This window comes from Lissotriton vulgaris, chromosome 12 (assembly GCF_964263255.1).
Source record: "Lissotriton vulgaris chromosome 12, aLisVul1.2, whole genome shotgun sequence".
Classification (NCBI taxonomy): Eukaryota; Metazoa; Chordata; class Amphibia; order Caudata; family Salamandridae; genus Lissotriton; species Lissotriton vulgaris.
Genome location: NC_141700.1, coordinates 808,888,085 through 808,901,830, shown reverse-complemented (window position 1 = coordinate 808,901,830; position 13,746 = coordinate 808,888,085). Strand labels below are relative to the sequence as shown.

Sequence of the window (13,746 nt, the reverse complement as noted above, 5' to 3'; positions counted from 1 at the left end):
GTCTTCACTGTGTGCATAATGAAAAGTTAACTAAATGGGCCTCTCCTCAAGATAACAATCAACCCCTCACTTCAAAATAATTTTTTACATCACAGTGTGTGACTGAAAACCAAAGGTCTCTTCTCACCCTCTGGCAATACTATTCACCAATTACAGGTCACAAACATATGAATTCAAGATGTTTTGTCTATTCAACAATGTTCTACATGCTCCAGCACCTGAAGTGTCATCTCACAGTGCTTTTACAGACTCACCATCTTTTCCTGATGCTCATACATTATGTGGCAGACACCTACAGGCTTAAGAGTCATCCCTATGAAATTCATTTACTTCAACTTTTTAGCATGTAGAATACACTAAAAAAAGGCTACGAATGTTAGAAAACTAACGTATTCTTACAGCCACACAGGCTCCATTCAAGCTTTATGCAAATCTTGGGTGAGGTTGGAAAATGAAACTTCATTGTTCACCTTAACACATGTTTAACCCTACACTAATCTGAGACTACCATTTGCCAGCAGTAACGTTGGTTCAACATTTAAAAAAAATAAGACACTTATGGGAGTATGTCTCAAGAAATGTCAAAAAGATGATTGCATTTTTGGTCAGTGTACCATTGACCAGCAGATCAGATTAATACAATCTTCCATTGTTCTTTGTTGGGCCAACTTTTTTTTTACTTTAACCTACTAGGTTCCTGTAAAATGTATTTACTATGTTCATTTTCCTTATTCCTACAGAGAGAATGAGTGGTGATTAATGGAGAAGAGGAATGAAAGTTCCATAGAAGAGTTCCTGTTTCTGGGACTATCAGAGGACCCACATATGCAGATCTTGCTGTTTCTGTTATTCTTAATGATTTACATGGTCACTGTTATCGGAAACCTTTTCCTGATCACAGTCTGTGTCCGTGATCCACGCCTTCATACTCCTATGTACTTCTTCCTGACTAACCTCTCTTTCATTGACATCTGTTACTCATCAGTGATTGTCCCTAGCCTGCTAAACCAATTCATTGTTTCAAGAAGAATTACCTTCTCCAGATGTGTTGCTCAAATGTACTCTTACCTTCTTTTGGCATGCACAGAATCTTTGCTCCTAGCCATCATGGCCTATGATCGCTACATAGCCATCGCATTTCCTTTGCGCTATACAGTCATAATAAGCAAATCAGTTTGTAAAATATTTTTAGGTTGTTCGTGGCTAGGTGGTAATGTGTTGGCACTTCTAATTGTTGTTTTTGCATTACAAGTGCCTTTATGTAGCAACAATGTCATTGACCATTTTTTTTGTGAAGCAACAGCTTTCCTAAAGATCTCGTGTGCAGACACCTCTCTCACACAGATGATGTTTTTCATTCTTACAATCTTTACGTTGTTGACCCCAACCCTGATTATTCTCATTTCCTATGTCCGCATCGTTATCACCATTATGAAAATGTCCTCCTCAGAAGGCCGGTACAAAGCCTTTTCTACTTGTTTTTCACACTTGACTGTTGTCACAATGATGTACGGATCAGCCATGTTTTTATACATGAAACCAGTACCTAAAAAGTCAACAAATCCGGATAAAATAGCCTCTTTGTTTTATACAGTGATGCCAGCAATGCTGAACCCCATGATCTACAGCCTGAGAAACAGAGATGTGAAGATGGCACTAAACAAAGTTATAAGGAGAAACATTAATAAATAAATGCTGTGCATGTGGTTAATGTGTCAAATAAAGATAAAACAGTACTTTAAAAAATATATTTGTATTATTTATTTATTTTCAATTTTAAAGAAAAACAGGTTAGTACATGTCATGACATTTTCTGGATACGTCATAAAACACACAATTTACATATGGAAGGAGCAGAGATTAAAAAAACAGAATTCATTCACAAATATACAAGGAGCATCAGCTTTAATCACCTTATGGGTTACGTTTGATAGTATAGAAGGAAAAGTGTCTGTGCAATAAATAAGTTGATAATTACAAATTTCCTAGTTTAAAAAAAAGGACAAATTCACCAGATTTCTAATTGGGGCCCATATTTTTTGCCCAAAGTCCCCTTTCCTTCTACCCCTTAGCATGTACACTGAAGATTCTATATTTAAAATAGCCTGCATCCTAGACCTCTAGTTGAAGAGGTAGGAGGGCCAGAGCATATCCTTTGAAAAGTAACACATGAACGAACAATAGCCATAGCAATGTACAGGGAACCTATCTCTGGCCTTGCTCTTTTGTTTAACTCTGTGCTATCTAATAGCCCCAAAATAAATAGAGTTGGGGTAATTGATACAGGGAACCCTAAGACCTTAGTTAGGAAGACCTCAAGGTCCTGCACAAAGAAGTCCATTTTGGGGCAAGAATAAAACATGTGTAAAGTATCAGCAGCAGCTATACCGCATCTGTTGCATTTTCCTCCTCTCCCACTTCAGCCCATTTATTTACTTTTGCTGGAGTATAATACAAATCAAAAACGAACATAAAATGTTGGCTTCTAAGACTCCCTGTTATAGGCACCTGATTTGCCAGCTCAAGTGAGTCCTCAATAAAGATTGCATCCCCAGCCTTTTTTCCCATTTCATATCATCCTGGAAAGATTGAATTATATTTTAATAGATCTTCCCAATCCTGTACATACTCCTCCCTTTATCCTCCAAGGGAATCCTTTTGTATATCCACTTTATCCTATTCTCATTACCACCAAGAAAACTCTGTATCTGCGGATATATAAACAAATCCCTTTTATCCACCCACATTTTTACCTGCAGATTCATAAATGACAAAAGCTTGTTTTCCCTACACAGATCACCCAGGATGCAAATTCATTTTCGTCCCATCTAAAAGTAATTTGGTCCTGAACGATTGGTGGAAGTAGACCTGGAGCGGAAAGTGGAGTATATACATTCAGATTTGAAATCTTCGATTTCTTCCATACCTGTCTCCAAACCCTGTAAGCTGCTTTCAACATCTTAAATTTAGTTTTTTATAATAGGTGGGTAGGAGAACCCTGACCAGACAACCCTTAGCTTCAGACCCAAACCCTTTTTCATATATTGTTGGTCTGGCTTCTTCGGGAATTTCAGTCTTATCCTAAACTAATAGGATACCCATGTGTTGTAAAATAGATGCCCAATAGTAGAGAAAAAAGTTGGCAATCCTCCAGCCTCCCTGCTGCTTTGGGAGGGTCATCCATTTGGCCGCCCTTCTTGGTTTACGGTACCCCCATAAGAATCTCTGACAGATCCTATCAATCTTTGCTAAGGTGGACAAGGAGAATTCTAGAAGAACCGTTCTGAAAATATATAAAAACTTTAGGAAGACCGACATTTTAATAACATTACTTTAACCACATAAAGAAAGGTGCAGATGATATAGCCTTTCCAACATTATGCATTATTGAAATAACATTCATATCAAGGATTTTATCTATAGCAGCTGTAATCCTAACCCCCAGGTATATTGTTTCTTGGATGATCGGGAGATCTGTAATTTGAGTGGATGCAGAGCAAAGAATGTGTGTCTTCTTGATATTTAGCTTGCTAAAACTGGGGGTCTCTAGTTGGCAGAGGTAGGTACCTTTGTCAAAATAAGGACCCTTGCATCTAGTCAGGATAAGGGGGCTACACTCCTAAATAACCCCTGCTCACCCCCTTGGTAGCTTGGCACGAGCAGGGAGGCTTATCTGAGAGGCAGTGTGTAAAGCATTTGTGACCACATGCAGTAATACAGTGAAACCACTACAAATGGACACCACACCAGTTTTGAAAAATAAATAATCTTTACTAGACATAAACGAAGAACAAACAACAAAAATACACAATACTGTCATCAAAAATAAGTCCTTAAAATGGTAGAAAATAGCTTAGTTCAATGTAGATGGTAAATGCAACGCTTTACTCTCAAAGTACCTTGGATGCGTAACGCAATACAAACAAAAGGGTCACATGGAAGGTGATGTGTGGGATGTTTACTGCAGTGCAGGGGAGGTGATGTGTTGGTTCCTTACCTGAGAGGAGGTGATGCGACAGTTTATAACTGCAATCCGGTGCTATGCGACAAGATGGCACCGCGATGCGATTATCCGTGCGATGTGAGAAAATGGCATCTTGATGCGATGCAACAGCGTCGGATGCAATGCGTGCACGCCCGGCGGCTGTGTGGGAAACTCGGTAACGTTTAAGCCGCGACAGGCCTTGCGACTCGCTTCTCCGGTGATGCAATGGCAACCTCTGCGGTGGGGACACGCTTCTCTGGTGATGCAAAATGCTTCGTTGATGATGCGATGGCGAACAGTTGCAGCACACTTCTTCGGTGATGCGACGGCAACTGCTGCAGCGGCGACATGCTTCTTCTCCTTGCGTCACGCTTACAGCTCCCAGCGACTTGCAGTCTTCTCAGTGGGCCAAAACAACAGTGGGCCCCTTTATGCAGGCATAATTCCCAGCAAGGAAATTCAGGGGTAGCTGGTGGTGAAGTCTTGAATCCCTTAGACTTCAGGCAGGAGGCAAGCACAATTCAAGCCCTTGGAGATTATTCTTCAAGATTGCAAAAGTACACACACAGTTCCTTTTTTCCTTTCCTTGGTGCAGGCCAACCCCAACAGCACAGCACAGGGGCAGTCTCATCCTTCAGCTTCCTTTGTTCATCTCCTTGGCAAAGGGTTGTCTTGACTCCCAGAAGTGATCTAAAGTGCTGGGGTTTGGGTACCCCTTTTTATACACACAAATACTTTGTCTCTGAAGGCAGAGAGTATCTGTACCTAGTCCAAACCAGTTCTGGCTGCATTCTGCCAGTGCACAACTATTTCCTTTGTCAATGTGGGCCAGGGTCATCAGACGCACCACAGGAGGTGGAGCCAGTATTGTGGAAGACAGGCACAGACCTATTCAGGCCCAGGTGCTACTCCTCCCACCAATCCAAATGCAGTTAGATCTATTCAGCCTAGTGCTGACTTACACTGCCTCCTGGAGACACCCCAGCCCCTGTCACTAACAAACCAGACATGGAATAGAGAACCGAGCAGAAGCAATCTGGATGGTTAGGCAAGAACATTCCTACTTTCTAAAAGTGACATTCTCAAACACAGAATGTTAAAACCAACTTCACTAAAAGATGTATTGTGTCATTCTGAGTTCAGGCACACTAAATTTGTTTTTCTACCATGTTCCCTGGGTGAGTTAGGATTATAAGATATTATAATCAAACTGCCTAATCTGGCATATGGGAACAGGTAGCCTTGCAATAGTGAAAATCAAAATTGGCTCTAATTCACTATCAGGACATGCCACGCACATCAAGGCATGTCCTACCTTTTTCATACAATGCACCCTGCCCATGGGGGTACCTTGGGACTACCTTAGGGGTGGCTAAAATTTAGAAAAGGGAAGGTTTGGAGACTAGCAAGTGGGTGCACTAACCAAGTTGACATGGCAGTACTAGACTGCACACAGCCTCTGCAATGGCAGGTCCGAGACACACTTTACAAGCTGCCTTTGTGGGTGGTACAATCAGTGCTGCAAGCCCACAAGCAGCATTTCATTTACAGGCCCAGGGCATACATGGTGCACAGTTCCAGGGTCTGACAATTAAATCAAACAAGCCAATCATGGAGTCACTAATCCATTACAATAATTTACACGGAGAGCATGTGCACTTTAGCACTGATCAGCGGTGGTAAAATGCCCGGAGTCATAAAACAGCCAACAACAGGTCAGAAAAAAAATACAGGCAGAAGGCAAAAAGTTCAGGGGTGACCCTGCAAAGGGGCCAAGTCCAAAATAGATGAGAGCCTGAAAACATTCCAAACTGTTAGTGTTAAGCTAAGAGCTTTAACTATGGAAATGCTATAACAACGTCTGTCGTAAGCACTGTGATGTCATCTGTATACGACAACGCTCTATAGTAATTATCATTGACCTTCACTGCCTTGATGTTAATGTCCAGCTCCAATTTTCGTAGAAAAGGGTCAATATGAAGGGCGAACAGCAAAGGAGAGCATGGGCAACCCTGTCTTGTGCGTCTACTAATATTAAGCTCCTTTGAGTTCGGCCCTCATATGCGGATTACAGCTTTTGGCGAAACATATAATGCCATGATCGCCTGGATAAGTTCTCCACAAAATACCTTAAACTGCAGGACAGACCACAGATGCTGCCAGGAGACTCTGTTGAACTCTTTCTTGGCGTCTAACAGGACTACCCCCAGCAGTGATTCCTTGGCCTGAGCCCAGTCTAGGAGGGCTATAACCCAGCGGGCACAATCTGTCGTGTCCCTGCCAGGAATGAATCCATGCTGATGGAGTGAAACCAGAGGGGTGATGACCTTTCCCAGTGTAGTTGCGAGTATTTTAGAGTAAATGTTGCTATTACATTTTATAAGTGATATGGTTTGATATGATGATGGTACAAGATCAGGTTTTCCCTCTTTTTTTTTAACACAGCTATAACCGTCTTCTGCCATGATCTGAGGGCATATCCCCTTTGGGCCATTTGAAATATTTGCAGGATCTCTTGCTGACATGTTTTAGAGAATGCCCTATAGAACTCCAGGGGGTGCTTTTGGGGCCAGTGGCCTTATTGAGGGCGAAAGAGGTTAATGCTATTTCCAGTTCTTTCAGGGTAATCGGTAATACACGGATTTCATTTTGTTCATCTGTGACCACCATTGTTTCTAGTTCCTTCAAAAAGTCTGCTAAAGATCCCCCATCTGGTGGATTCCCTCCTTCAGTATACAGTTGAACATAATACTTTTTAAAAACATTCAATAATTCTGTTGGGGACTCTTGAATTTGGTCTAAATGATCTTTAATTTTAACGAATCTGTTTGTCACCTCTTGTTGTTGAAGGCGTTTTGCCAGGATCCTCCCTGTATTTTCTCCCAGTTCATAAGGCTCAGCCATATGTTATACATATTTAGCTGCCACCCCTGAGCCAAAGCATTGATGTATTTTGGATTTAATAATTGAAATTTCCTGTCTGCACTCCTCTCTATTAATCCCTTTACTTACTTTCCTCATAAGTTCAAGCTCCTCCATTTCTAACTGTTTGAACCATTGCCCTATTTCATTCTGCAGAGATTTCTGTTGAGAAATGGAAAATCTCAGGGTCTTTCATCAAATTCCCACTTTAAAAGTATCCCAAACTATAGTATCAGAGGATGAACCTCTGTTAGTATCAAAGATTTCAACAATCTACTTAATCATGTGATCCCAATATAATTGATCAGTTTCCTTTCAAAAGTCCAACGCCTCTGAGCCCCAGTAACCCCCGACAGTGAGACTTCGACTACCGAAGCATTTTGACCTGAGATGGTCCTTGGATAGCTCTCCACTTTGGCTACTTTGACTAGTTGCTCAGAAATAAAAAAATAATCCAGCCAGACTAATTTGGTGTGTCAGCTATCGATCAGACCTTGTTCTCTCACCAAGCCTTGCAAGGCTTTAAAGACCCTTACTTTCCTGTACTGATATGGTAAATCAGCATTAAAATAAAAATTACTATCTAAGTGAATATTAAAACCTCCACAAAGGATCAAGGGCTGCGGCCATAAGGCAAGTTCGACACTTAGATAGTATAATACATCGGGATCATGTAAATTAGCCCCATAAATGGAGCAGATTGTAATATTCAATTCAATTCCTTTATTATGTTTTGGAACTCCGAGGAGTTCCACATAAGAACCATACACAATACCAAATCCATTCAATGCAAAATAGACATCTACAATGTTTACAAAAATACAGAGAAGTCAAATTTCATCGGCTACAAAGGTCATCAATAAATAGCTAAAAAACATTTAAAATAGTAAAAAATATTAAAACAGAAGATTTCATTTGGGGGGTTATACAGTGCAATAAAAAAGAGTTAGCATTTAAAATACCCAATTGCAGACATATATATCTTAACCACTTGCGCCGAAACGGGCGCAATATGGGGCATATCAAGAGAACTTGCAAGCAATCCTGGGTGGACAAGTTGCAAAAATTACAAATTGCAGGAGTACCATACCATTTTGCCAATAAATTATTTAATGGCAACAAATCCTGTCTTAGGAGAAACCAGAAACGTCAATGTAAATGTAAATGTGGCGTATTTGTATAGCGCGAACAGTGACCCGGAGGCATCCCGGCGCTTGTACTCCTACCACAAGGGAACCCCTCCTGGCTTTTCCTTGTGGGGTGTCCACTCCTGGGCATCCCATGGTGAAACCAGGCATCCCTTGTGTATCAGGGGGCCTTTGTGGAGACTAAGCAAGCTATTGCCCAGAGTTGCAGCGTGGGACCCATGCTTAGAATCGGCACTGAGGCGAGAATATCTGGTCAGAGGAATTTAAGCCCGAAACCCGCCGAGGCGGGAATCGAACCCTGGTCCCTGGCCAGCGTTCTGCATCAAGGTCTGCCGCTCTAAGCATTGAGCCACACTTCTCCACTCAATGCCATGTGGTAAATTCCAGGTGACATAGGGTTGAATAGCTTTCCTCATATACGAGTCAGTAAGATGGTTAGCTCCCTTCTTGACGTAAATAGCCTCCTTGTCCATTTTAAAACTAAGATCCCAGGTTGCCTCTTTCAGAAGTAGCTTTAATTGTGCGGCAGAAATGATAAAAAGAGTGCTCTCTTCCAATTGAAGAAGGGCCACCGCCTTTCTGAAGTTTTTAACAATTTGCGAGTGCTCTTTTAAGCTGCCTAAAAGTTCAATCTTCATAAGGTCTCTTAATGAACCCTTTTCTCCTCTAGCCAAACTAGCCACCCACCGTACTACCGCTGCTAGGCCCTGCACCCAGCTACTGCGAAGACCATATTCAAGTCTGCAGGCGGCTGCTGAGCAAGCAGTGTTAAGAGAAGATATAGATCTTAACAACTTCCCTTCTATAGAATGTAAAAAATTCCATTGCCTTAAATCTACCAATTCCATTCCGTACAAAAGGGAAGATGGAATTTTTGCCCTAGAGACTTCCAGTAGGTAATCGAAATGTCTTCTCCCCGTGGCTGAATATAAAGTAGTCACGCCTTTTCCCTGGGACAAAGCTTTGCGGGAGTTGTTATCAGTGTGGGGTTTATCACTTAAATTATTGGAGATGATTTTTCCTAGATAGACGTATGTCTTTACCACCTCCAATTTGTGGCCACCAGCTGACCAAACAAAATTCTTATACTTTAACTTTTTTCTCCCCGCAATACACATAATTTTGCTTTTTGATGCATTAATCTTCAAGAAATGGGCTTCGGAAAAAAGATCAAGTGCTCGAAGACGATTGGCCAACCCTTTAGGTGTTAAATCTAATATTATAATGTCATCTGCATATAACAAACAGGAAATAGGAGTTCCCCCTACAACCGGGGCTATACCACCACTTGAGGAGATAGATGCAGGGAGATCCGCAATATACAGGGAAAAGAGCAATGGAGCAAGGAGACAACCCTGTTTCAATCCATTAATTGATGGAATAACTCGTGATAACCCCCTTACTCCACCTTGCAGGACACGTCACCATGTATCGGTATGTAAAACCAGCACCAGGTCTAGCAAGTGAGGAGGCATGCCCATTGTGGATAGCTTTCTCCACAGCAAAGGGTGATCCACCTTATCGAATGCTGTGGAGAAGTCTATAAATGCCGCATACACGTAACCCCCACGGACCTTTGCATATTTATCCGAAATGATCTGTAGTGCAGTAAGATTATCTAAGGTGCCGTGCCCTTTGCGGAATCCAGTCTGTTCTAGGGGTAATATGTGGTTTGCATCAACCCAATCATTAATTAAGGATAGCAAACATTTGGTAAAAACTTTTCCAATTGCATCAAGGAGGGTTATTTGACGATAATTCTTTGGGATATCCCTATCGCCCTTCTTAAATAGTGGCACTAGTATGCTCCCTTTCCAAGAAGAAGGGACACTTTTCTTCATGAAGCAAAAACTGAAGACAGGAAACAGTATTTTGCTCCATAAAGCTGGCTCCTGTTTCAGGACGGATATCGGGAGTTCATCAGGTCCCATGGCTCCTGAAGTACGCATATCCTTAATCGCCTGTTCAATAGTTTTTTCTGAAGGGGGCTCTATTGCGGAATCAAGCTCAATACTAAGGTCCCTAAGCTCAACCGACTCCCCATTCAAAGCGTATAAGGTGGAAATATAATTGACCCATGATGATTCAGGGATGGGAATTGGTAGGGGGCCAACTCTTGCACTGCATCCCTCCCCAATAAGAGTCCAAAACTGTCTAACTTTGCCATAAACCACTGCCTCCCGTAGACTTATCCATAGGGAATCTTCTTTTTCTTTTTTTATCATTTTCTTAATCCTGCTTCTCCTTCTTTTTAAGCGATCAATTTTTTGGAGTCTTTCAATTGATCTGCACAAGTATTGCTCCCTCACTAACTTATTTATTTCCTTATTGAGGAGAATAATCGATCTTGGGAGAAGAATCTTTTTTGGTGTCAAATTTGATTATTTAACATCCAAAATGATCTTCTCCATAAGATCCTCAAAATGGATTAATTCAAACCCTTTCCAGTTGTTTAACTCTAAAATAGTTTTATTCAAGATACGCCCCAGGCCCTCTATGTGGTTGTCCCCTGCCGAGTGCATGTTAACATGTTAAAACCAAAGTCCCTTAGGGTCATATGTAGGTAGCCCCATTGCGATCGCAAATGCTGAAATTCTCAGAATTTCAGCTTTTGCGATTGCAATTTGGGCAGTGTGCTATGTAGCACACAAAAAGCCACAGGCAAAATAAGGATCGCAAAATTTGCGATTCCTTATTTTGCGATTGCAGTTAAGGAATAGCAAATTGCGATTCCTTAAATGCAATGTAGGAAGCACCCAAGATGTGCGAATTGTGACTTAAGGAATAGCAAAATACCACCAACTTCAGGTTGGTGGTAAATTGCGATTTGTTTGAAAAATTCACTTTTTGGAATTTTTCAAAGTGCCATGTGGGTCATATACATGCCCTTAGGGCATTTATGTGCGCTACATGTGCACACATGTTAATTTCAGGGGTGCAAAAGGGTGTCCTATTGACACCCTTGCAACCCTGAAATTGCATTCTCAATTTGCGATTTTCTAATACAGAATCGCAAATTGAGAATGTCTTCCAATTAATTCCTAAGGGCCTTCTAGCCTATAGGAATGAATGAGACGGTATTCCTTATTTGCGAATCGCAATTTGCGATTCACAAATAAGGAATAATTGGGATTCGCAAAAAAATTGCAAATCCTACCTACAATTCGTTTTGCGATTCTCTAATTGCAATTCCCAAAAAATCGCAATTTGAGAATCGCAAAACAAATATTACCTACATATGGCCCTTAGCCACCAATGCTTGCTCCAGGTTACATGAGTCTCCTGAAGACAGACTACATCAATTTGAATATAGCGAAGGTTCTTAACCAGTATGTCCCTTTTTTTCTATCATTGAGGTCAAATATATTTAATGAGCAAATACAAATTTTACCCATCAACCTTGTGTTGGCAATTCTCAATAACAAATCTCTCCATCAAGTATATTAAATTACTGTTATTCATAGAAATCATTTCAGTCTTCCTTAAACACATATAAACATCAAGGCAACTTAGCCTTTGCTTACCCCCTACCCCTTTCCTCCCCCTTCTCTTGACCTACCTCCCATGATCCCCACCCCCGTCCCCTTAAGTCTCACCACCCTTTACTAACGGCTAGACCATCCAGGTCCTTTGAGGGAATGGGAGTCCTCCCACATTCCCGCCCAAGCCAAGAGAGAAAAAAAAAGTTATTGCCCATAATAATAAAAAGAACAGAAGAGAATAAACACCACAAATAAATGGTAAGAGCGAAAAAACTAAAAACATAGTTAATTCCCTTCTTCATATGTAGAATTTACTCAAGGGGTTGCAAAAAGTCATTAGCCAGACTCTCAATGAGAAAAAGTGAGAGATTTCCCTCCAATTACTTTAAGTTTGGCTGGATTCAATAAAAACACCGGAGCTCGCTTATTCTGAAATATTGGTATCAGCTGTCGGAGTCGCCAGCGCCGTTCTACTGTCGAATGACAATAATCGGACCTCACAAAAAAGGTATGGTCATTAAAAGATCATTGTCGGTCCGGGCGGGCAAGATCATAAATTGCCTGTCGAAGGAGGAAGTTCATTACATAAATCAAGACATCATAGGGTTTATTCCCTGCTGATGATAAAGGTTTCCGTTGCTTGAATGGGAACTTATGAGCACGCTGTATATCTTGAGCCAAATCCCAATTCCCCAGCTCAGGAAGTGCCTCTTTCAAGAGATCAACAGTGAATTTTAAAGCATCGCCCCCCTCAGCCACCTTTGGAACCCCCAAAACCCTCATGTTATTGCGTCTCAATTGATTTTCAAACTACTATAACTTCCAACGAGTGTCTGACATTTGACTCTCCAGTGACACTGTAATCTCTTTATGGGTTAAGGCTATTTTTTCCAGCAAATCGACTCAGCTTTCAATCTCATCCAGTCTTCCTAGAAATTCGGAACAAGTCTTTTAGATCTTCGTATGGCTCCCTGCATCTTCCGGCACCGCTGTCTGGACCTTTCGACTTTTAATATGAGTTTCATCTCTACGGGCCATGATACTTTAATATATAGAATCTAAGGAGGCGGGGTCAATTTCACCTGTATTGTTTCCAGCTGTGGCCATATTACCTTCTAAATCTGGGGAGACAGAGTAATCCCAAAGAAGACCTTGAGTTTTCTTTTCCTTTTTGCTACCTCTGTTATGAGGATTTCTTCCCTTCTTAACTGTGGCAACAGCAGCTAAGGTTTCGTCTTGCCCCCCGTTGGAGTTACTGGAATCCGATACCTGACTCTGGCTGCCTGAATCAGACCAGTCTGAGATGTCAGATAGGGAAAAAAATGTATCTCCGACTTCTGCCTCCGCCCCTCGATTCACAACAATCACTCCCATTGTCCCATCCTGCTTAGCAGAAAGACCAGCTGGTTGAGATATTTCATTTCCTCCTGCCATGTATAGCTCAATTCTATTCTGTTGCAGAGATAGCCCCCCTTTTCACCAGAGGCTTCTGAGACCTGCGCTGCATCTTGCCCCTCTACAGGAGTTGGAATGTGGCTCAACTTAGAGTCCAAAGGTATCAGTTGTTGCTGTACCCCAGAGCTTGAATCTTCCGCCTGGTGTAAACTGCTGGATCCAGCACTTTGCGGTCATGAGGCCAGGTTTGTGGGGGAGTCCTGATCCAGCACCGGTGGACTTTTTTTGTTAGGGGTCAATCCTGAGTCCCTTATACTGGTGCGGGGTGGTTTCTTAAAGAAATTAGACCATATGCCTTCCAATTCCCCTGCAGGAGGTCCGTTTGCTGAGGGTCCCTGGTCCATCTTAGCTGTTGATTTCTTAACAACTGCCCACGTCTCCATGTGAGTTTTGACCGTTTTAGCTTTGGCTGGAGGAATTGCATGGATAGGGGCCGGGAGAGTGCTTCTACCGGCCATGGCAGTTCCGCTAATGAAGGAGACCGCCCGCCAAGCAGAGCAGGTCCAAACACAGCACACCAGGACCACCCAAAGCGAGAAAGCACCAACAAGCCTCACACAGCATTTTGTGCATCCGGCGGCAGCGCTCACTTTTTCCCACAGCATACTGCTAAGCATATGGAGGGCTAGAAAACGGAGTTATGAGCGGCCGAATGGGAACTCTACCAACTTAGGGCGAACAAAGCGACACCAAAGGGGATGATGGAGGAAGCGCTTGAGCAAATCAAACACTTACCCCCAGTCAACTGATCTGG

The 13,746-nt window shown here is 42.0% G+C and overlaps 1 protein-coding gene across 1 annotated transcript; it reads left to right on the top strand.

Moving 5' to 3' along the window:
- The first annotated feature begins 759 nt into the window (after nt 1-759).
- Nucleotides 760-1,692, top strand: LOC147678833 (olfactory receptor 2D3-like). The gene has a single exon (XM_086945752.1). It carries the CDS (start codon nt 760-762, stop codon nt 1,690-1,692), a length of 933 nt encoding a protein of 310 aa, XP_086801878.1.
- Nucleotides 1,693-13,746: the final 12,054 nt, after the last annotated feature.